At 42.1% G+C, this 22,212-nt stretch overlaps 1 protein-coding gene across 1 annotated transcript in view; it reads left to right on the top strand.

Moving 5' to 3' along the window:
• LOC126355027 (tripeptidyl-peptidase 2) overlaps positions 1 to 22,212 on the top strand; it is a 283,245-nt gene that overhangs the window by 216,512 nt on the left and 44,521 nt on the right. The window contains exons 16-18 of the mRNA XM_050005173.1: positions 63 to 188; positions 3,972 to 4,080; positions 7,717 to 7,961. Of these exons, the coding sequence (XP_049861130.1) occupies positions 63 to 188; positions 3,972 to 4,080; positions 7,717 to 7,961 (480 nt within the window). The remainder of the gene's footprint in view (positions 1 to 62; positions 189 to 3,971; positions 4,081 to 7,716; positions 7,962 to 22,212) is intronic.

The raw sequence follows: 22,212 nt of genomic DNA, 5'->3' as shown, positions 1-22,212 counted from the left end.
TTAACATTACACTATTTTGTTTTGATTGCAATAAGTTTAAGAGGTTCATATATTTATTACAGGCCAAGTGAATCAAAAGTTACACCTCTGACTTCACGAGATGTTATTCCTCCGGCGAGACAAATCTATGAGCTGCAGTTAACATATAATTTCCATATTGCTAAAGGCACAGAAGTGATTCCAAACTGGTGAGTAGTAGACAAGATGGAAAAACTTGCAATAGTTACTGTCTTCAGGTAATACTGTTGGCATTTTCTTGTGCTCAAACACTGCCAGCAACCTCACATCATTTTCAAATCAGTGTCAATTGTTAATTACATGTGTTTACGGCCTATGCTTATTCAGAATCTGGGTTATTCATCAAGAGTTAATTTGTTTGCTGTTCTTGCAGGGGAGACACAAGGGAGAAAAATATTGTGCTTGACAATTTCATTTGTGTGTGCGCAATATTTCATCAAATATCCTACAAGCTGTGGCAGGAATTCGTTGGGCAGCAGACCTGAGGATCTGCATTAACGTACATCACCCTCTAATAATATGTTATATTGTCTACAGATGTATGTGCTGTGGTTCACCAGCACAAAGTGACTTACAGAACCTAAATAAGCGGCAGTATAAAACCATCAAAGTCTGTACTGGAGCATTCAGATCAACTCCAACTAATGTTTTGATGGCGGAAGCAAATGAAATTCTCTTAGAATTACACAGAAAGAACATCATTACCGTATTCCCGTTGCAACATTTCTACTTCTCACATGACAGTTTATTAGCAAAGATTAGACCACTCACTATTAAGTGCTTTTCAGACCAGTATTGCTTTAGAAAGAAATTACTACCCCTAGCAGATTTATACATTGATGCTTTGCTTTTGCATGAAAACATCACCACTACCCCAATTTTTAACTGTTGCAGCACTTTGTACGCTACGACCTTAATGACACTGAATTTTAGGACACACCTTCCATACATCCAAGATACACTGAATGAAAAAAACTTCAGCTGACAGTTTAGCAGCAAGAACATCCTCTAGAGATATTTACACAGATGAACGTAACATAAAGGCAGAGTAGAATCGAACATGTGGACAGTAAGGCTAATTGAGGTGTCAAATTTCAGCTCCCTGGAGTAGCATCCATACTCACTGCAGAAGTTTCAGTGATTTTAGATGGGCTGAACATATGCAAAAGAATTTCAAGAAGAAACAACATTTTATCAGATTTGAGCTCAACCTTGATGTTACTAAAACACTATGACATCAATAACACCAAGAATTCTTTTATATCACTTTATAGAAGCAGTTCAGTAGCTTTCCCACCTATATAAGACTACCATTATTTTTTGGATGAAGGCGCACTGCAGAATAAAGGAAAATGAAGAAGACACTTTGGCCAAGAAATCTGTGTATACTGGATTAGCGAAATAGGATAAAATGCCACTTGATGTCTACTGCATACCATAAGGGGAGAATCAGGGCCCAGTGGAATGAGAACCTGCACTGATTTTACAAAATGAAAGAGAGAGAGAGAGAGAGAGAGAGAGAGACTATGCTGCAGTGGTACCTAATCTCCCATCATGTTCTTGGTGCTTATTGTAAACACAGTAAAAACTTTATGGTGATAATGGCATGTGTTTGATTTAATCTTGAGCTATTTGAGCAACATCTCTACTGCTCCAACACTCTCATCTTCTTCGTGTGAATGCGGCAGCGAGGAAGATGTTAACCACTTTTTCTTTGGATCTGATAGAGATATCAAGAAAGCACAATTACCTCTATTTTGTAGCATGTGATGTCCTCTGGCAATACATTACTGGTGAACAGTCACTCTTTGAGCCACAGAAGACCTAAAAGTGTATGAACTACTATGACTTTCTGGCAAACAAGAAAATAAGATTTTTTCTACATTATAATATAGTAAATGAATGCATATGCTTTGTTTTGTCAACCCACTTTTCATATTAATCATTGTATTTTAATTTTCATAGTTCATGATCTTATTTTCTGGTATTAAAAATATTTTAAAAATTGATTTATTGGTTGGGTTTGTCAAGTGATATTCTCATACAGTGCAGCCAGGTATTGAAAAATTGTACAAGAGAACGGATTTGGAAACCAGGTTGAATCCACAGACACCTGCAAGATTTCAGAAATTATGAAGTTACAAATTGTCATTTAACAGAAATTGGACCTCCTATGGCTCTTTTTTTTAATAGCCCCTATGTAATCTTCATTTTTTTAGTTATTGGTTTATTATATGTTTTTAATTGCAGCAGAGGAGACAACTTTTGTGACCTGTGTGTCCATAGGATAATACTGAATATATTTGTAAAATATAGGTTATGCAATTTGAGTTCATTTGCAGAGTGAGCGTAATAACATTTTTTCAAAGGAGGGTGGGGTAAAATGTGTTCATAGGAATTTTAAGTTATAGCTCTGAAAATGTAACACAAATTTAGTGGCATATTCCATGAAAAGTTTGTGAATTAGATTGAGTGATTTTATGAAAATATAATGGCTGCCAATGGAAGATTGGACCTAAAATTTTGGATCTTTCATGCAAACTGAGTAGAATCTGTTCATAATGTTGAAATATGAGGGCATATTGAAAACTAATACCTCCATATTTTTTATGTGAAAACTTGTAAAGCATTTTAAAAAGAACAAACATAACAGAGGCCTCCAAATTGTCATGTTGACATGACATGTAATGTAACTATGTCAATAGAGTTTTGAATTTGAAGAGTTTATCCACACAGGGAGAACCCTTTCCTTCATCATGAAAATGCCAGACCACACAAGAGTGAGACATCTGCAGTAATCTGATGCCTTGAGTTCATGGTCATTGGTCATCCTCCATTCAGTCCCAACTTGGCCCCATCTGATTTTCATCTGTTTCAAAAGTTCCAAGAACAGCTTCAAGGACTTTGATAGTGATGAAGTGGTGAAGCAGTTGGGAGTTTGTTGCTTCATCAACAAAATCAAACATTCTGCAGTGACAGTATCATTGAACTGGTCTCTCATAGGGAGAAATGTGTTCATCACCAGTGTGACTATGTTGACAAATAAATATGTAGATATCAAGAATAAAGATGTGGAATTTTAGTAACATTTAGTTCATTTAAAAAGCTTTCAGAGTTGTCACATTAGGAACTCGAAGGCATGACTTTTCAGTATGTCCTCATAGTAGATATGGTCATCAGCTTAATGGCTGGAAATCTGTACATTTTGCATCTCTAAGAAACGTGGTATCATTAATGTTGATTGTTCACCTTATAGAGAAAGTGTGGATTGTTCAAACAGAACGGATGTCATCTTCAGAATGTTTAATTTCCAATTCAGAAATGTATTGTATGGAGAATGTCTTGCATAAGGATGCTACTGTGAAGGATTTGCTCACAGCTACACATTGAAATTTCTCTCTTGTGTTACCGGGATATATAAGGACAAGTCAGTTGAAAATCTTAAACCTGAAGAAGGAAAAAAAGAGCCAGATAGAAATCATGTTAAAACAGTGTACTTGAGAATAACACAGCAGCAATTACAAAATTTAGCTATGGTTCACACAACACATTATTGATGTGCCCTGATGATAAAAAAAAGGTATGTAATCTATATGCACTATACACTTTAAGGGTCCAGTGACCATTGTATCACACTGATGGCCTAGAAGGTAATTTTTGCCTACAGAAAAATAACAATGACAATGATTGCTATTGCTTTCTGTATGTGTTACGTTGTTCCAGTGTATGACCCAATGGAGCTCTTACCTTACTTACTTGAACTGTAGGTCTATTTTTACCATTATGTCTTTACTTTAAAAGATTCATGCAGGTAATTTTGTGGAGCTTGAAACTGAAATCACCATGTGTTATTGGAGTAACTTTAAGGAAGATAACAGCTGTGCTGGTTTCTTGCTGTTATTGAAATTAATAGAGAAGAGAAAAAGGAACTAAAAAATTTTGTTTGTTTTCAGTCCATTGCTGAGTGATCTCCTCTATGAATCAGAGTTTGAGTCACAGTTATGGATGCTTTTTGATTGCAATAAGCAATTACTGGCAACTGGGGATGCATATCCAAACAAGGTAAATACCTGTTAATTTATATACTGTAATCATATTGACATTAGGTTGAAGTAGGGACAACCTATTCATTCCTCTTTCTGGTGTGAAATCTGCACAGCAAAAAGATTTTTCTCACAGTGAAGTGACATCAGCAAGATGGTAAATCCTTAAATGTGGGAACTGGAATCAGCTCCTAGGCAAGCATTTATCATTTAGATTTTTGGTTTCCATTCTTCACAATAGGCAAATGCTAGAATTTATCTGAGGAGCAGCATTGTGGGCCAATGTCGAACACAGTGAAGGTAGGGGTGTGTGTGTGTGTGTGTGTGTGTGTGTGTGTGTGTGTGTGTGTGTGTGTGTTCAGTCATAATGTTTTGGATCTTCATGAAGGGTTAACTAAGGTATAAAAAAAAAAGTGATAGACACAGTAATTCGTGAAATAAAATAGGCACTTCTATCTTTAATTTCACTTTCAGTTCAGTTCACCCATATTACACATGCCTTATTAGCCTTGCAGTTATCTGTTTCAAGAGCAGATCTTACATTTGTAGAGCTTGTAGTGTTGTTGACATCACTACGTAATAATATAAAGGTGATTGAGGTAGGCTGTTTGGGTGTGGGCTGTCTAAGATAGCAATGAGGACAGCAGCAGAAGCTGGTCCAGGTGAAGATGCTACCCTTTATTACTTCTTTACTTATTCATACTGTTCAGATATTCTTCTGATAGTGCTCCATTCACTAGCTTGGTCCAGAGTTCCCTTGTAATACTCTGCTTTTGTAACTGCATACGTTTACATTCAGCAGGCGGTTTGCGTGTGCTGCTCTGAAAATAGAGCGCTGTGCTGGCGTCTCTGGCAATCGAGGCAAGCCAAGACAGTGGAATGAGACTGCGCTGCAGTCAGGGGCGGTCGCCGGGTCTTATCTGATGCAGAAGGTCACATTGTTCCAGTGGCACAGTGACAATATTGCGTGGAGTCGAAATCTGGACTGACGGTCAGGAGCAAGGGAAGGGGGATGGCACAGTGTTGCCTGCCTGGGCTGGGCAGATAGGCAGATGTCCCACCTTGTGGTCTGGTGGTGGCAGAGTCCACAGTGAGGATTCCCGGCTGACACACAGCAAGTGCCAGGTGTGGTACTGCCATGCCCAAACGTGACATTCTAGGGTGTACCAGCATTTAACAACTGCTGGTTGTAAAATTCGAAATTTTCCCGGCAAATCAGAAGTTTACGACGACCGGCTGCAAGCCCGAAATCTATTTGAACAACTGCTGGTTCCCAGCACTGAATTCATGGTAGGGTTGCATTTGTGGACCACTGCGAACCATCTGGAACAGGGCAGTGACCAGGGTCTGGCATAATCGTCAATGATGTGGAAGTCAAACTAGCTAGAGTGGCTCCTTGAATGTCCTTTAAGGCTGGATCCATGGTATTGACACCCAGGTTGGTGTCACGGAAGTCTTGCTGCTGCTGAGGGGTGCTGACGACGGCCTGCTGTGGCCAATGTCTGTGGCTGCTGCCTTATTTGGCACTCATAGTCGAATGACATGGGGGTCAATCATGCAGTCCAGCATCTGCTGTCAGGCTGCGGCCTCGTTGCAGTTCTGCTCCAAATTCTCCTATAGCTTTGTCCCGTTACAATCTCCGCCTCTCTGCAAAGAAAATTGACCCTTGAATTTTACTGAAATAAAAGCACTGGATAATTCACACTTACAAACTTCGTGTTTGCTTCTCTACTCACACTATCATATGGTGCATTACTTGTCTGCTGTAACTAACAACTATCTACACTTCTTCACACTCACCAAATCCATGTCTTCTCATTTGCAAATTGGTTACACTCTGTCTCCGCTGGCCCCCACCCTCTGTCTCCGCTGGCCCCCACCCTCTGTCTCCGCTGGCCCCCACCCTCTGTCTCCGCTGGCCCCCACCCTCTGTCTCCGCTGGCCCCCACCCTCTGTCTCCGCTGGCCCCCACCCTCTGTCTCCGCTGGCCCCCACCCTCTGTCTCCGCTGGCCCCCACCCTCTGTCTCCGCTGGCCCCCACCCTCTGTCTCCGCTGGCCCCCACCCTCTGTCTCCGCTGGCCCCCACCCTCTGTCTCCGCTGGCCCCCACCCTCTGTCTCCGCTGGCCCCCACCCTCTGTCTCCGCTGGCCCCCACCCTCTGTCTCCGCTGGCCCCCACCCTCTGTCTCCGCTGGCCCCCACCCTCTGTCTCCGCTGGCCCCCACCCTCTGTCTCCGCTGGCCCCCACCCTCTGTCTCCGCTGGCCCCCACCCTCTGTCTCCGCTGGCCCCCACCCTCTGTCTCCGCTGGCCCCCACCCTCTGTCTCCGCTGGCCCCCACCCTCTGTCTCCGCTGGCCCCCACCCTCTGTCTCCGCTGGCCCCCACCCTCTGTCTCCGCTGGCCCCCACCCTCTGTCTCCGCTGGCCCCCACCCTCTGTCTCCGCTGGCCCCCACCCTCTGTCTCCGCTGGCCCCCACCCTCTGTCTCCGCTGGCCCCCACCCTCTGTCTCTCTATATCGCACCTCTTGGCCCCCCCCCACCCCATCTGCTCCTCACAACTTAAGTGTAAGTTGATCCGTGAACTTTACTTTTTCACCAGATTTTTGTACTTAATGTGAAACTGTACTAAAAAAATATATTTTGAAAACCATTTGTAATGTAACTGTTTTGATACAATAAGAAACATAACAAAGCAGGTCAAAATTATAATTAAAATGAACGTAGTCTACAAAATTCAAACCTGGCTTCAGCTCTGAATTGAAAAAGTATGTATTAGTGGTGATGTGTTTATCAGCTTTAACAGGCCTAGTTTTTGTGGATTTTGATTATCATTTGTATAAAAACTCTGTTATTCGTGAGTACCTTCAGGGCCTCAGGAGATAAATGCACAAAGACTACAAGACATACAGTAAAATTACACATATTAGTTGACAGATCATCCCTCCAAGTTTAGATTCCTAATATGCACAATGGTGCAGTTCCTGAGTATGCCATTAGGGGACAGACATGTCAGAACATGCAAACAAATCATCTACCCTGTATTGTAGCATCGAATTGGTTTGTATCTACAGGCAAACAACCTAATGAACAGAGACTGAGCGAGGTGGCGCAGTGGTTACCCTAAATCGCTCTAGGTTAATGCCAGGATGGTTCCTTTGAAATGGCACAGCCGACTTCCGTCCCTGTCCTTCCCTAATCCGATGAGACCGATGACATTGCAGTTTGGTCTCTTGCCCCAAACAACCCAACCATAACCCCAATGAACAGATTTCCAAAGTAGGTTGATGTCATTGAACCTTCCCAGGCAGCCGCAGCTACAGTAAACTGAACAATTGTGCCCATTCTGACGCTTGCTGCTTCACAAACAGTGGCAGTAGTGAACACCTGCAATTAGAGTTAAAAACTTGGATAGATGCTTTATCCACTGTTACTTGTCTATTGTCTGTATTTCTTGTAGTTTCAAGCAATTGTTTTTTGTAAACCCGGAGGTACGTATGAATTACCATGTATACTGTTGTCAGAAACTTATTTCTTGAAAAATTTTCCAGCTATTTGGAAAATATAAAGTGGTTAACCAAAAATGTTAGTTAATGATGTAACATTCTGTTATTTTAATAATGTAATATTCTTCATTGTGTTACCTTTTTATTACAGTATATTGTGAAATTGGAAAAAGGGGATTATGTGATACGGATGCATGTACGCCACGAACGCAAAGACTTACTGGATAAAATTACAGAGCTTCCTCTGTTGCTCGTCCAAAAGCTCTCCACACCCATCAGCTTAGACGTCTATGCTAGTCAGACACAAGCTACAACTTGTGGGAAGAAGATGCTGTGTGCCAGTCTACCCCCTAACCATGTGCTGCCGTTCTACATAGCTCCACTGCCTGCAGAGAAGTCAGTATGACTATCTATTTGTGTAAATTTGCAAGTTTTTTCTCTTAGATTAATGGTGCAATGCAGTGGTAAAAGAATCTAATCACATCAAAGGTAGAAAGTATTAATATGTCACCTTGATTCTTTCATATCACTTTCTTTTTCCATATAAATCTTTCAACATATAAACCACTTTTGAAGGAGGAATCATGGATGTGAAGTGTCTACATATCCTACTGTCTTCAGTATAAGTTACTCTATGCCACCAAATCATCTTTTAAGTCAAACATTCTGTTGGGTACATATAAATAAAAAGTTGAGATTACTCCTTGCTAAGTCCTTTGAACTCCCATTATCTTTCAAGCATCAAATATGCAAACACCAATCCACACAGATTTCTAGTCTTTTATTGTGATCATCAAGCCATCGTTGCCCATTGTAAACTATTCTCTCTTTCTTTGCTGTTATTATACCTCTTAAGACTTACTGTATGCATCAAGGCAGCAATACTACACTGAGAATACAAACGATGGATTGAGAATTTTCTATAGCGTATATAGAACTAAAGTGCTTGACCACAGGAATACAGATTGACTGTTTGTCATTTTCTACACCAGAGGCGGCCAAAATTTCAGTTCTCGGTACTTTGCAAGGCACGAGTGCCAAAACACTCAGTGTCACTTCACATTTCCCCCACCGCCACCTGACAGTGGCTGAGCGCAAGGAGGGGGAAGACAGTAGAACTATGAATGCACTGTATAAATGGCATTTCACTTGCATTGCATACTATTTGGTTTTATACTTCACATTTCTCAATAACATAAGTCACAAAGAAAACAAATTTTCAGTATCATTAAATTATTTTTGGTCTACTGAAGACATAATTTTTATGAGGTACAAACTGTCTGCATATGGACACACAGAGAAAATTTCGTCGAGTTTCTATCTCGACTTACCACTTAAATGTGACTTATTTAGTTTCATAAACGAAAAAAGTCTTTTGCACAAATATGTTGATCAAAATATTGTAGCACTTTTGTAACCTCATTAAGGAGACTCGGAAACTCTACCTGAGGAAATCAATGTAGATGTCCTGGACAGGACAAGGGCATCATCAAAGAAGCTCTCACCATTTCAAGAGTGTTACAACGAATTTATTCTAAGTGACAAGAGGTGCAATAACATAATTATCAGATGTAATTTCTGAGGGTGTCAATAGGAGAAAAGGTCTAGCAATTGCTTTGGATTTAATTTCCACTAAATGCTCAGCTGTGATTTCATTATGAGTTCTTCAAAACCAGATGCAAGTGGTCCTTATGAAATCAATACTAGATTAGTTTATTCCTTATAATCCATTGGCAACGGCATGGTTGCAGGGAGAACATTTTGTTCAGTGATGAACTTACATCAAATAAATTTGAAAAACTGATTGCAATATTAGAGAAAGCTGTATGTGAGGTGAGTGAGGAAAGCATGAAAATGGTAGGGAAGCAGTGGCAGAAAATGATACATGTTCAGGTATTGCAGGTGCACTTGATGGAAGTTGGCAGAAAAGAGGACATACTTCTGTGAATGGAGTAGTGACTGACTGCCACGAGTGTAGACACCAGTAAAGTGTTAGATGTGGAGGTAATGTCTAAATATTGCAAATGTTATAAAGGCAATGAACATAAAGAACACAACTGTGTAGCTAATTTTAGAGGAGCAAGTGGTGGTATGGAAGTTCATGGAGTACAACAAATATTTTATCTCTCCATAGAAACAAGAGGCGTACGGTGCATCAAATATTTTGGCAATGGTGACAGTAAGGCATACAACAATGTGGTGAACTGTAAGCCATACCGAGATGCCATTATTAGTAAAATAGAATGTGTAGGCCATGTTCAAAAACATTTGGGAACAAGGCTGAGAAAAGTCACTGTTGATATAAGAGGAAAAAATTAGAAGATGGAAAATTGTTGGCCGGACAGGGTCGGTTAACTAAAACTGAAATAGAAAGTAAAGAAAATCTGGAGGCAGTGAAGAGACACTGGGTTTTCAGAGGCACTGGGTTTTCACATAAAAAGCCACCTCTGGTATTACATTCATTAATATTCTCCCATTAAGAACTCTACAAAAAATATTTTCAGCAGAAAAAACTTAATATTTTTCGTTCATAAATTTAAAAAAGTATTTCATTAAAACTATAAAATGGATAAAGTAGATTTTTGTATGGTTGACTCTGTTAGCATCATTTAACATACAGTAAGAATGTTAAGGTCCTGCATCAAATAGTTTTTTCAGAAATGGGTCAAATACTTGCCTAAATTAACAGATGTTAGATAGGCAGGGTGTGGTCCCAAATGCATCCCCAACAAATCTGGAAGAAGTTACCTTGTAATGTCTTACTGTTCGCAGTGTGAAGTCAAGGCCACTTAAGATGCGTAATCTCCAATCCATTCCAGATGTTCTAATTTTCATTCCTGCCCTCCTTTTCTCCTTCCTAATTCAACAATAGCAAGTTTTAAAACAGAAAATTCTTCAGTTCCACCGAAAAAAGTTGCTACTAACATCGGAATAATGCACGTGACTATTTGTACAACCAATTTCTTCATGTGCTCCAACCCTGCAAATTTAGCACAAAGGACTTTATGTACAGAACAAATTCATATTCTTGAAGGTAAAAAAAAAAAACCTTGTTGTTTCACAAAGCGCCTAGCATCCAGCGCAGTTTGGTCTATCAATTACTCATATGATTTTGAAATGCGTCCCTGTTGGTTTTCGAACACATTCTAAGTTGATTTCTCAATGAATTGTAAGTTGATTGTTGAATGCATTGCATCCAGAAATAAACTTTCCTGCAAACAAAAAGGGACGGGGCTATACGGGCTAAGCTGAATAAAGCAGAACGAGTGAATGCCAATCCCTGTTTATGTGGTTCACTGGGTTTTTGAATGATCAGCCTTGTTATAATTACTAGCAAAATCCGTAGAGTCAGTCTACCAGAGTGGAAATACGACTAACAGGAGTAACAGGTAATAATATCTTGTAGAACAAAGCGGCAATTACATCAAAACGTTAGAAACATTCAAAATTTAAATGCAGCAGCCCATTACAAACAGTATTGTAAGGTGCTTAAAAATGTTGTTAAGAAGGCAAAAAGTATGTGGTATGCAGATAGAATAGATAAGTCTCAGTATAAAACTAAAACCATATGGTCAGTCGTAAAGGAAGTGGCTGGTCTGCAGAGACAGGTCGAGGATATAGAATCAGTGTGTAGTGGGAATGTCCATGTTACTGATAAGTCGCATATATGTACAGTATTTAATAAACACTTTCTGAATATAGCAGGTGAACTAAATAGAAACTTAGTCCCAACAGGGAATCGTATAGCGCTCTTAGAAAAAAGTGTTCAGAGACTGTTACCTGAAATGCTCCTCCATGATACTGCTAAGAGGGAGATTGAGTTAATAATTAAATCACTAAAGACCAAGAACTCTCATGGCTATGACGGGGTATCTAGCAGAGTACTGAAGTATTGCTCTATGTGTGTTAACCCAGTACTTAGCCACATCTGTAACTTTTCCTTTAGGAGTGGTCGGTTATCTAACCAATTAAAGTACTTGGTAGTGAAGCCACTTTATAAAAAGGGAGACATGGATAATGTTAACAACTTTAGACCTGTGCTGTTTGAGGCTTTCCCGGCGCTGCATCTGCTTGATAGGTTCCCAGGAATTACGCCGGATAATATTGTAGAAACTGCACAATATTTCAGCAGGACAACTGCCCGTCATCTTTTTCAGGTGCTACTGTCGCATTGCTGAGAAGCTTGCCAATTTATATGCTGGCTTTCTAGAACAGCCCAGGTGCCATAACATCATCAAAGACCAATTGTACACAGCATCGAATACAGAGCCCTCTGCTGGAGAAACGAGTTGCAGTCTGCGGAAGCGCATCGCAGAGCGGGAAAATGCGGCTGGGAGCGACGGATCCCGTTCGCTGCGCGCGATGTTTTTGGCACGCGTTTTAAGCACTGCACTAAGGCTTCCCATCTACGCTGACTTGGTGCGGTTGCTAATCTGTGGCTGACGATTCCTTAGTGCCACCAAGGCTGGCTCCCAGGCTTTGCTTAGATGAAACCCCGTGTCTCTGTTTATTAGGTCAGTGGTTATACGTATTTCGACCGCCTCTTTTGATGATGGAGTCCCAGTTTGTGGAAGCATGCGAGAGGATCTTGGTTTCTTCATAATTCATGCCGTGTCCCGTGTCAAGGCAGTGCTCAGCAACCGCAGATTTCTCTGGCTGACCCAACCACATGTGACGTTTATGTTCGTCACATCTGTCTTTTACCATACGACACGTCTGGCCAAGATAAGACTTCCCACATTGGCACAGGATTTTGTATATTTCTGGTCTCCTCAGGCCGAGGTTGTGGTTAACAGAGCCCAGCATTGATTGCATTCGTGCTGGAGGCCAGAAAACACATTTAATCCAGTATTTTTTGAAAATTCTGCCCATCTTAAAAGACACGCCACCGACATACAGTAGAAAAACCAACCCCGTAGTGTTCTCTGCTTCTTCAGGCTGTTCTTGAGGTTTGGAGCGTGCTGATCGAAATGCGTTCTGGATCTGCTTCTCGGAGTAACTGTTCTGAGCAAACACAGAGCGGAGATGGCTAAGCTCTGCCGATAAGCTGTCCTGATCTGAGATGGCTCTAGCCCTATGCACTAGCATCCATAAAGTCTGTGTGCGTAGGCTTCTGGAACACACTGTGACACAAGGAGCCATCTCCTTTTCTACTAACCAAAACTTCCAGAAACAGGAGCTCACCATCTTTTTCTACCTCCATGGTGAAACAGATGCTTGGATTGAGGGAGTTCAGATGTTCCAGGAAAGAAGGAAGCGTTGCTGTCCCATGCGGGCATATCACAAACTTATCATCTACATATCTCCAAAAACATTTGGGTGTCAAAACCGCCATCTGAAGTGCTTTGTCCTCGAAATCCTCCATAAAAAGATTTGCTACTATGGGAGACAGAAGGCTACCCATAGCAACACCATCAGTCTGCTCAAAATACTGATTGTTAAATAAAAAGTAAGTCGAGGTAAGCACGTGTTGGAAAAGGTGTAAGACGTCCTCTTCCAGCTTAGCTCCTATGAGTTGTCATGAGTCCATCAGAGGCACCCGTGTGAAAAAAGAAACCACATCGAAACTCACTAGTAAGTCGGTAGATTTAAGTTGCAGGTTCTTCAGTCACCGTATAAAATCTTCTGAGTTTCGAATATGGTGTTCACATTTCCCAACCATCGGACTGAGAACAGAAGCCAGATATTTAGTTAGGTGGTATGTTGGGGCACCTATGATACTGACAGTAGGGCAAAACAGAACATTCTCCTTATGTATCTTTCGCAGGCCATAAAGTCGTGGTGGAACTGGTGCTCATTCTCTTAAACTCTTCTTCAGATGGTTGGGAAGTTGGCTGGATTTGAGGAGAGCGGATGTCTTCCGTTGTACGGCATCCTCCGGATTTTTCTGAAGACGACGATACGCTGTATCCTGTAGTAAGTCCATTATCTTGCCAAAATAAGATGTGCTATGTGTAGCCCTCTGTCTCCCATAGTAGCAAATCTGTTTGTGGAAGATTTCGAGTACAAAGCACTTCAGACGGCGGTTTGGAAACCCAAATGTTTTTTGAGATATGTAGATGACACGTTTGTGGTATGGCCACATGGGACAGCAACGCTTCCTTCTTTCCTGTGACATCTGAACTCCCTCCATCCAAGCATCTGTTTCACCATGGAAGTAGAAAAAGATGGTGAGCTTCTGTTTCTGGATGTTTTGGTTCTTAGAAAGGGAGACGACTGCTTGGATCCCAGTGTGTTTCGGAAGCCTACGAACACAGACTTGTATTTACAAGCCACGAGCTGTCATCATCCCTCACAGCGCAGCAGTATATTACAGATGCTAGTTCATAGGGCTAGGGCCATCTCAGATCAGGACAGCTTATCGGCAGAGCTTAGCCATCTCCGCTCTGTGTTTGCCCAGAACAGGTACACCAAGAAGCAGATCCAGAATGCATTTCGACCAGCACGCTCCAAACCTCAGGAACAGCCTGAGGAAGCAGAGAACAACACGGGATTGGTTTTTCTACTATCTGTCGGTGGCGTGTCTGTTAGGATGGGCAGAATTTTCAAGAAATACCGGATTAAATGTGTTTTCCGGCCTCTAGCATGAATGCTATCAATGCTGGGCTCTGTTAAAGACAACCTTGGCCTGAGGAGACCAGGAATATACAAAATCCCGTGGCAATGTGGGAAGTCTTATCTTGGCCAGACGTGTCGAGTGGTAAAAGACAGATGTGACGAACATAAACGTCACATGAGGTTGGGTCAGCCAGAGAAATCTGCGGTTGCTTAACACTGCCTTGACACGGGACACAGCATGAATTATGAAGAAACAAAGATCCTCGCATGCTTCCACATACTGGGACTCCATCATCAAAGACGCGGTCGAAATACGTATAAGCACTGACCTAATAAACAGACTCTCAAGGTTTCACCTAAGCAAAGCCTGGGAGCCAGCCTTGGCGGCACTAAGGAATGGTCAGCCACAGATTAGCAACCGCACCGAGTCAAAGCAGATGGGAAACCTTAGTGCAGATGCTAAAATCGCGGACCAAAAACCAAGTGCGCGCGAACAGGGTCCGTCGCTCCCGGCCGCAGTTTCCCGCTCTGCGACGCGCTTCCGCAGACTGCGACCCGTTTCTCCAGCAGAGGGCTCTGGTATTCGATGCTGTGTACGATTGGTCTTTGATGATGTTATGCCTCACTGACACTTGCACTGTTCTAGAAAGCCAGTATATAAATTGGCGAGCTTCTCAGCTACGCGACAGTAGCACCTGAAGATGGCGGGCAGTTGTCTCGCTGAAATATTGTGCGGTTTCTACAAAATTATCCAGCGTAATTCCTGGGTACCTATCAAGCAATTTAAGACCTATTTCCATGCCATCGGTGTTTGCTAAAGTTATCGAGAAGGTTGTATATACAAGGTTACTGGACCATTTAAATTCACAAAATTTGCTGCCAAATGTACAGTTTGCTTTTAGAAATGGTCTAACAACTGAAAATGTTATATTATCTTTTCTCTGTGAAGTTTTGGACGGATTAAATAAAAGGTTGCGAATACTAGGTGTTTTCTTTGATTTAACGAAGGCTTTTCACTGTGTTGACCCCAAAATATTACTGCAGAAGTTGGACCATTATGGAGTAAGGGGAGTAGCTTACAATTGGTTCGCCTCTTACTTTAAGAACAGAAAGCAAAAGCTAATTCTCCCCAATATTGAGAGTGATATTAATGTTCAGTCCCAATGGGGCACTGTTAAGTGGGGCATTCCCCAAGGGTCGGTGCTGGGGCCACTGCTGTTTCATATTTATATAAATGATATGCCTTCTAGTATTACAGGTGATTCAAAAATATTTCTGTTTGCTGACGACACCAGCTTGGTAGTGAAGGATCTTGTGTGTAATATTGAAACAATCAAATAATGTAGTTCATGAAATAAGTTCGTGGCTTGTGGAAAATAATTTGATGCTAAATCACAGTAAGACTCAGTTTTTACAGTTTCTAACTCACAATTCAACAAGAACCGATATTTTGATCAGACAGTATGGGCATATTATAAGCGAGATGGAACAGTTCAAGTTCCTAGGTGTTTGGATAGATAGTAAGCTGTTGTGGAAAGCCCATGTCCAGGATCTTGTTCAGAAACTAAATGCTGCTTTATTTACCATTAGAACAGTATCTGAAATAAGTGACACTTCAACACGAAAAGTAGTCTACTTCGCATATTTTCATACACTTATGTCGTATGGTATTATTTTTTGGGGTAATTCTTCTGATTCAAAAAGGGTATTTTTGGCTCAAAAACGGACTGTTCAGGCTATATGTGGTGTAAGTTCGAGAACCTCCTGTCGACCCCTATTCAATAGTCTGGGAATTCTGACATTGCCCTTATAGTATATATTTTCTTTAATGTCGTTTGTTGTTAGCAATATTAGCGTATTCCTAAGAGTTAGCAGCTTTCACTCAGTTAATACTAGGCATAAATCAAATCTGCATGTGGAATGCACTTCCTTGACTCTTGTGCAGAAGGGAGTGCAGTACTCTGCTGCATCAATTTTCAATGAGCTACCACAAGAACTCAAAAATCTTAGCAGTAGCACAAACACTTTTAAGTCTAAACTAAATAGTTTCCTCATGGCTCACTCCTTCTGTTCTGTCGAGTAGCTCCTGGAAGAGCTAAAAACTTAAGCAAATTCCAGTGTTACAATGTTGATTTTCTTTATTTAAACTTATGACTTGTCACCTAAATATGTTTTTTATATTTCATTTTATGTGTTTCTACTATTGTGTTGTAATTTCATATATTTACTCATTCCATAACCATGGAGACTTCTCCTTAATTTGGTCCCATGGAACAATAAATAAATAAATAAATAAATAAATAAAGGTTATGTATTATTTTCTCAGTGTATCCAAGAAAATGAAATTTTGACCCAATTTTTGGCCCGATTGCTACACTAGTAAGGGTCAGTTGTACAGGCTCTGATTAGCAGCCACTCAAGTTCTATTCTGGGAGTACCGCGGAAAATGCATTGTGATAACCCCTAACCAGAGAATAAATGCTGGATAACTAAAGTGGTGAACTCAACTGGAGAGTAAGTTTTGACACTGGCAGGAATAGTTACAGAATTAGTGATGATGACATATTTTTTGTTAGAATGAGGAAGGAGAAGAAATGGGTACATCACGTAAATTACGTAAAAATATGAGGAGTCCAAATTTATATAAAATTTTTGTACTACTACTACTACTACTACTACTACTACTACTACTATTACTACTACTTCTTGCTCTCATGCTTTAGAAGCTGCAGCATATGAATGAAATGTGGAACTATTTCCTAACATAAAGCTTTTTGCTTGTAGTAGGCCTAATAGGCATTTGATATTGGTACTTCATGAATTATATTCTGTCGTGTTACAAAAATGACCATTTGTGCCAAAATGGTCTTGTTTATTTGCTGTGTGCTAAAATTGCTGCATTAGTAGGCAGGCCTGTTTCGTTTTATCTAGCAGACAGTGACAAACTACATGTAATCAGATCAAGAAACCATACCAGTCTTTGGTACTATTTGTAATAACAGCTTTTTCAGTATTAGACAACGACATTCCATTTTTTCATGTAGCAAAACGTTTCACAAATCTTACGCCATGTGAAGCAGTAGCGATATTAGAGAGAAAAAAATTGCTACGATTTGACGATTGAAGAAATCTGTACTGTCTTGCTTCTGTCTTGTCTTCACTTGTTTTATGTATGCTACATTTGATTTTATGTCACACACAACATCAAGTTATTAGCTTGTAGGTAATAAAGAGGGCATATTTTCTGAAGAGTTCTTGCCCTCCCAGTTACAAATAATCCCATCCAGTATTAACTGCAGGGTGTTTTTCCAAAAGAAAAGGGGGGGGGGGGGGGGGCGGCAGAAGTCAAACCGGCAGACTGGGAGCATGAGAGGCACCACAGGACATTTCAACTTCCACTGTCCTGAATATAGTTTGATGGCATCCACTACAAAATATTACATGTTTAAATTCCACAGAGCAAAATACAGTGGTGTAAGATAGAAGAATGCTGTGTGAAGAAGCGTAGCGCTGCACTTTGGTACACTTATGACCAAATAACATGTCTAACATTTCCTCGAACACACGTTTTATGATCTCACGTCAAATGAAAACATAACGTATTTCTGTGGCTCGGAGCTATCGAGTGAATTAAAATACATTCACATAATTACAGAAGGCTCAAATATGTTTTTGAGATTTTTTTACACTTCTGGAAATTGAAATAAGAACACCGTGAATTCATTGTCCCAGGAAGGGGAAACTTTATTGACACATTCCTGGGGTCAGATACATCACATGATCACACTGACAGAACCACAGGCACATAGACACAGGCAACAGAGCATGCACAATGTCGGCACTAGTACAGTGTATATCCACGTTTCGCAGCAATGCAGGCTGCTATTCTCCCATGGAGACGATCGTAGAGATGCTGGATGTAGTCCTGTGGAACGGCTTGCCATGCCATTTCCACCTGGCGCCTCAGTTGGACCATCATTCATGCTGGACGTGCAGACCGCGTGAGACGACGCTTCATCCAGTCCAAAACATGCTCAATGGGGGACAGATCCGGAGATCTTGCTGGCCAGGGTAGTTGACTTACACCTTCTAGAGCACGTTGGGTGGCACGGGATACATGCGGACGTGCATTGTCCTGTTGGAACAGCAAGTTCCCTTGGTGGTCTAGGAATGGTAGAATGATGGGTTCGATGACGGTTTGGATGTACCGTGCACTATTCAGTGTCCCCTCGATGAGCACGAGAGGTGTACGGCCAGTGTAGGAGATCGCTCCCCACACCATGATGCCGGGTGTTGGCCCTGTGTGCCTCAGTCGTATGCAGTCCTGATTGTGGCGCTCACCTGCACGGCGCCAAACACGCATACGACCATCATTGGCACCAAGGCAGAAGCGACTCTCATCGCTGAAGACGACACGTCTCCATTCGTCCCTCCATTCACGTCTGTCGCGACACCACTGGAGGCGGCTGCACGATGTTGGGGCGTGAGCGGAAGACGGCCTAACGGTGTGCGGGACCATAGCCCAGCTTCATGGAGACGGTTGCGAATGGTCCTCGCCGATACCCCAGGAGCAACAGTGTCCCTAATTTGCTGGGAAGTGGCGGTGCGGTCCCCTACGGCACTGCATAGGATCCTACGGTCTTGGCGTGCATCCGTGTGTCGCTGCGGTCCGGTCCCAGGTCGACGGGCACGTGCACCTTCCGCCGACCACTGGCGACAACATTGATGTACTGTGGAGACCTCACGCCCCACGTGTTGAGCAATTCAGCGGTACGTCCACCCGGCCTCCCGCATGCCCACTATTCGCCCTCGCTCAAAGTCCGTCAACTGCACATACGGTTCACGTCCACACTGTCGCGGCATGCTACCAGTGTTAAAGACTGCGATGGAGCTCCGTATGCCACGGCAAACTGGCTGACACTGACGGCGGCCGTGCACAAATGCTGCGCAGCTAGCGCCATTCGACGGCCAACACCGCAGTTCCTGGTGTGTCCGCTGTGCCGTGCATGTGATCATTGCTTGTACAGCCCTCTCGCAGTGTCCGGAGCAAGTATGGTGGGTCTGACACACCGGTGTCAATGTGTTCTTTCTTCCATTTCCAGGAGTGTATTTCCACCTGTGTGACAGTCCAGCATTAATCACCTTGCATAACAATGAAGTTATTTTTTGTCCATTTGCTAAAGCAATTTTGCATTTATTAATCCTTTCTGCTGAGGCAGTCAATTTATTTAAAACAAAGTATTTAATTCCTCACTATTGGTGTGTTTCAAATGTTCCCTGTAGGGTTTCGTCTTCCAGCATGTGTGGCATTATGCTATAATACGGAACCAAATATGAGATAATACAGTACTGGTACTCTCAAGAAAATTTACATTCTAATCTGGACACACAAATGTGCACTTTAAGCCAAATTATGCATTTTAGTATGGTTCACAAAATTCCGATGCTATTTTAGTATCCTCTGATGGTTTTTTTTTCTTTTATGACATAATGTTATATCTTTTAATGTTTTACACGTACAAATATATGGGCTCCTGCGTCATCGTAGCTGCGCAAGTGCGGTGACGCCTGTTGTCTGGCGCTTTCTGGCAACTGCTGAAACGGACATACTTCTAACAGATCACAGGAAAATGTTGCGAATGGTTGTTTGAGAAAATCATTACTTTTAAAATAAATTTCCTTTCATGTAAGATTAACTATATGCAAGAATGTACAATAAATTTCTCAAATCACAGAGCATTTGAGTCTCATTTAAATATCAACTCTTTGAGAATGACCATTTAGAAGAATTTCGAGCCCAGAAGATTTTACTGACACATTTGTGTGATGTGTCTTGAAGTGTAACACACGCAAGAAAGATTAACATATGTGAAAGCTTAGCTCCTCTTGCAGCTTTTTAATTTGCAAGACCAATGTTGTATGTGAAAGCTTTACTGTTCTTGTAGCAACACTATGTATATTATTTTAAACCATTAACTTTTCCTATTTGTGTGTTTGCACTACTTAACAGTGATGTTGCTTTTGGCTGACTACATCTCGTGCCCTATGCTCTGAATATCCCCCATCATATGCTAGCGAGATCATGTAACATGAGGCAGCTAGCTCAACTCCGCATGCTGCTGGCTCAAGAAAACGATCACCGAAGGTATGATGCAAGCCACCGCCGTGTTGTCTACCAGCCTGGTGACCTCATATGGATCTTCACTCCTGTTTGGAAGGTTGGTCTCTCTGAGAAGCCCCTGATGCGCCATGTTGGACCTTATAAGGTTGTAAGAGTTGTCTGATGTTACTTATGAAGTTGAAGATTTCAACCCTGACAAAAGACGAAAGATCAGAGATACGGTCCACGTCTTTTGAATGAAGCCCTATAAGGATCCTGCAACCTAGGGTAAATTCGAAGCTCCAGCCACAGGCAACAAGCGGAAAAGTGGCAAAGAGTGTAGCGGCAAAAGAAGTTCTAAGAAGATCAACGCCAGGGTGAGAATCAGTCATAGGGAGTCTGAGTATGCAGGACCGATGACTCGTTCCCGGACTAGGGGGACGTAACACAGAGACGCTGCTCCCTTAAGGGGTTGTAGTGGTTATGATACTAAACTGTTTTGTGGGGGTTCATGAGTTCAAAACTCACCTGGCTTGTACAATTTTAATTTCTATATTCGGTTTGAGTACATTCTAAAAGTATCCACAAATGTCAAGAATCATTTTACTGGAATGTTCTGTAGCTATATATATACTGTGTGTGTTCTGGCTGGAGGCAGTTTGCTCCGTACTCTTGTATGTATAAGTGCTGAATATACCTTCGTGAAGTGAAGTTAGTGTACATAATTCTTCTAATTACACCTTCTTCCACATGTCACTTAACAGGGAAAAAGTGTATTTTCACCTGGGAGAAAGTGTATTTTTAACTGGGATAAATCTGGAAATTTTTGACCTTGTCAGTGTTTACATTCTGATGACCCATGAATAAGTTCGCATAGGATGGTGCCATGTGGGTGCTCATAGCTGTACCCCAGATATGTTTGTAGGTAATGCCTTCAAAGGAAAAGTAAATATGGGTGACAATATAGTTCGTCACAGTGACTAGGAAGGAGGTTTGTCGGTTTGGAATCCATTGGGCAATGGGAAAGGTAGTGTTCAGTAGCAGTACGGTCATGGGCATTAGTATTTTTAGTGTACAGGGAGGTGGCTTCAGTAGTGATGAGCATGACACCATGTGGTAAAGGGACAGGAAGTTGGAGAGTCAGTGGAGGAAATGGTGGTGTCTGTTCTTGTAAGTTGCTGAGCACCCTGCCCAACATGACATCCTTAATTTCAGTGACTGCTTCACAGCCTGTTGCATATACATCCTTCCCACCACAACCACCATCTTTTCTGAATTGTGCAGGGGAGAACTTTCACCCTCCTACCCTCAACCTTCGTTGTCCTCATTGTCTTCACTGATCCGGCCCCTTCCCTGTTCCCATTCCAGCACTACACAGCCCTCATTCCGCCATCATACCCAGTCTTTTTACTTCTCTCCTTTTCCACCGACCCCCCCCCCCTTCCCCCCTACCCTCGCTGCCCTTCATCTAATGTCCCACAGCACATAGTTACCCTACCCTCTCTCCACCTCATCCCTGCATGTTCCGCAGCAGCATTTCACTGTCACGCCACCCCAACGCTACTATCCCTTCCCCTCCCCACCCAAGCCTCCTCGTTACTCCCAACCAGTCACCACTCCCATCATGCACTGGTGCTGCTGCTCACAGTGTGTGTGTGTGTGTGTGTGTGTGTGTGTGTGTGTGTGAGAGAGAGAGAGAGAGAGAGAGAGAGAGAGAGAGAGAGAGAGAGAGAGAGAGAGAGAGACTGACTTTGACAGTCTTTTTGTTCTGCCTATCTGTAACTGGTGCTACAGAAGAATGCTGAAGATTAGATGGGTAGATCACGTAACTAATGAGGTGGTGTTGAATAGTATTGGGGAGAAGAGAAGTTTGTGGCACAACTTGACTAGAAGAAGGGATCGGTTGATAGGACATGTTCTGAGGCATCAAGGGATCACCAATTTAGTATTGGAGGGTAGTATTGGAGGGCAGTGTGGAGGGTAAAAATC

The sequence above is a fragment of the Schistocerca gregaria genome, chromosome 3 (assembly GCF_023897955.1).
Source record: "Schistocerca gregaria isolate iqSchGreg1 chromosome 3, iqSchGreg1.2, whole genome shotgun sequence".
NCBI classification, from domain to species: domain Eukaryota; kingdom Metazoa; phylum Arthropoda; class Insecta; order Orthoptera; family Acrididae; genus Schistocerca; species Schistocerca gregaria.
The sequence above is the reverse complement of the archived record's forward strand: the minus strand, read 5'-3'. Positions and strand labels throughout refer to the sequence as shown.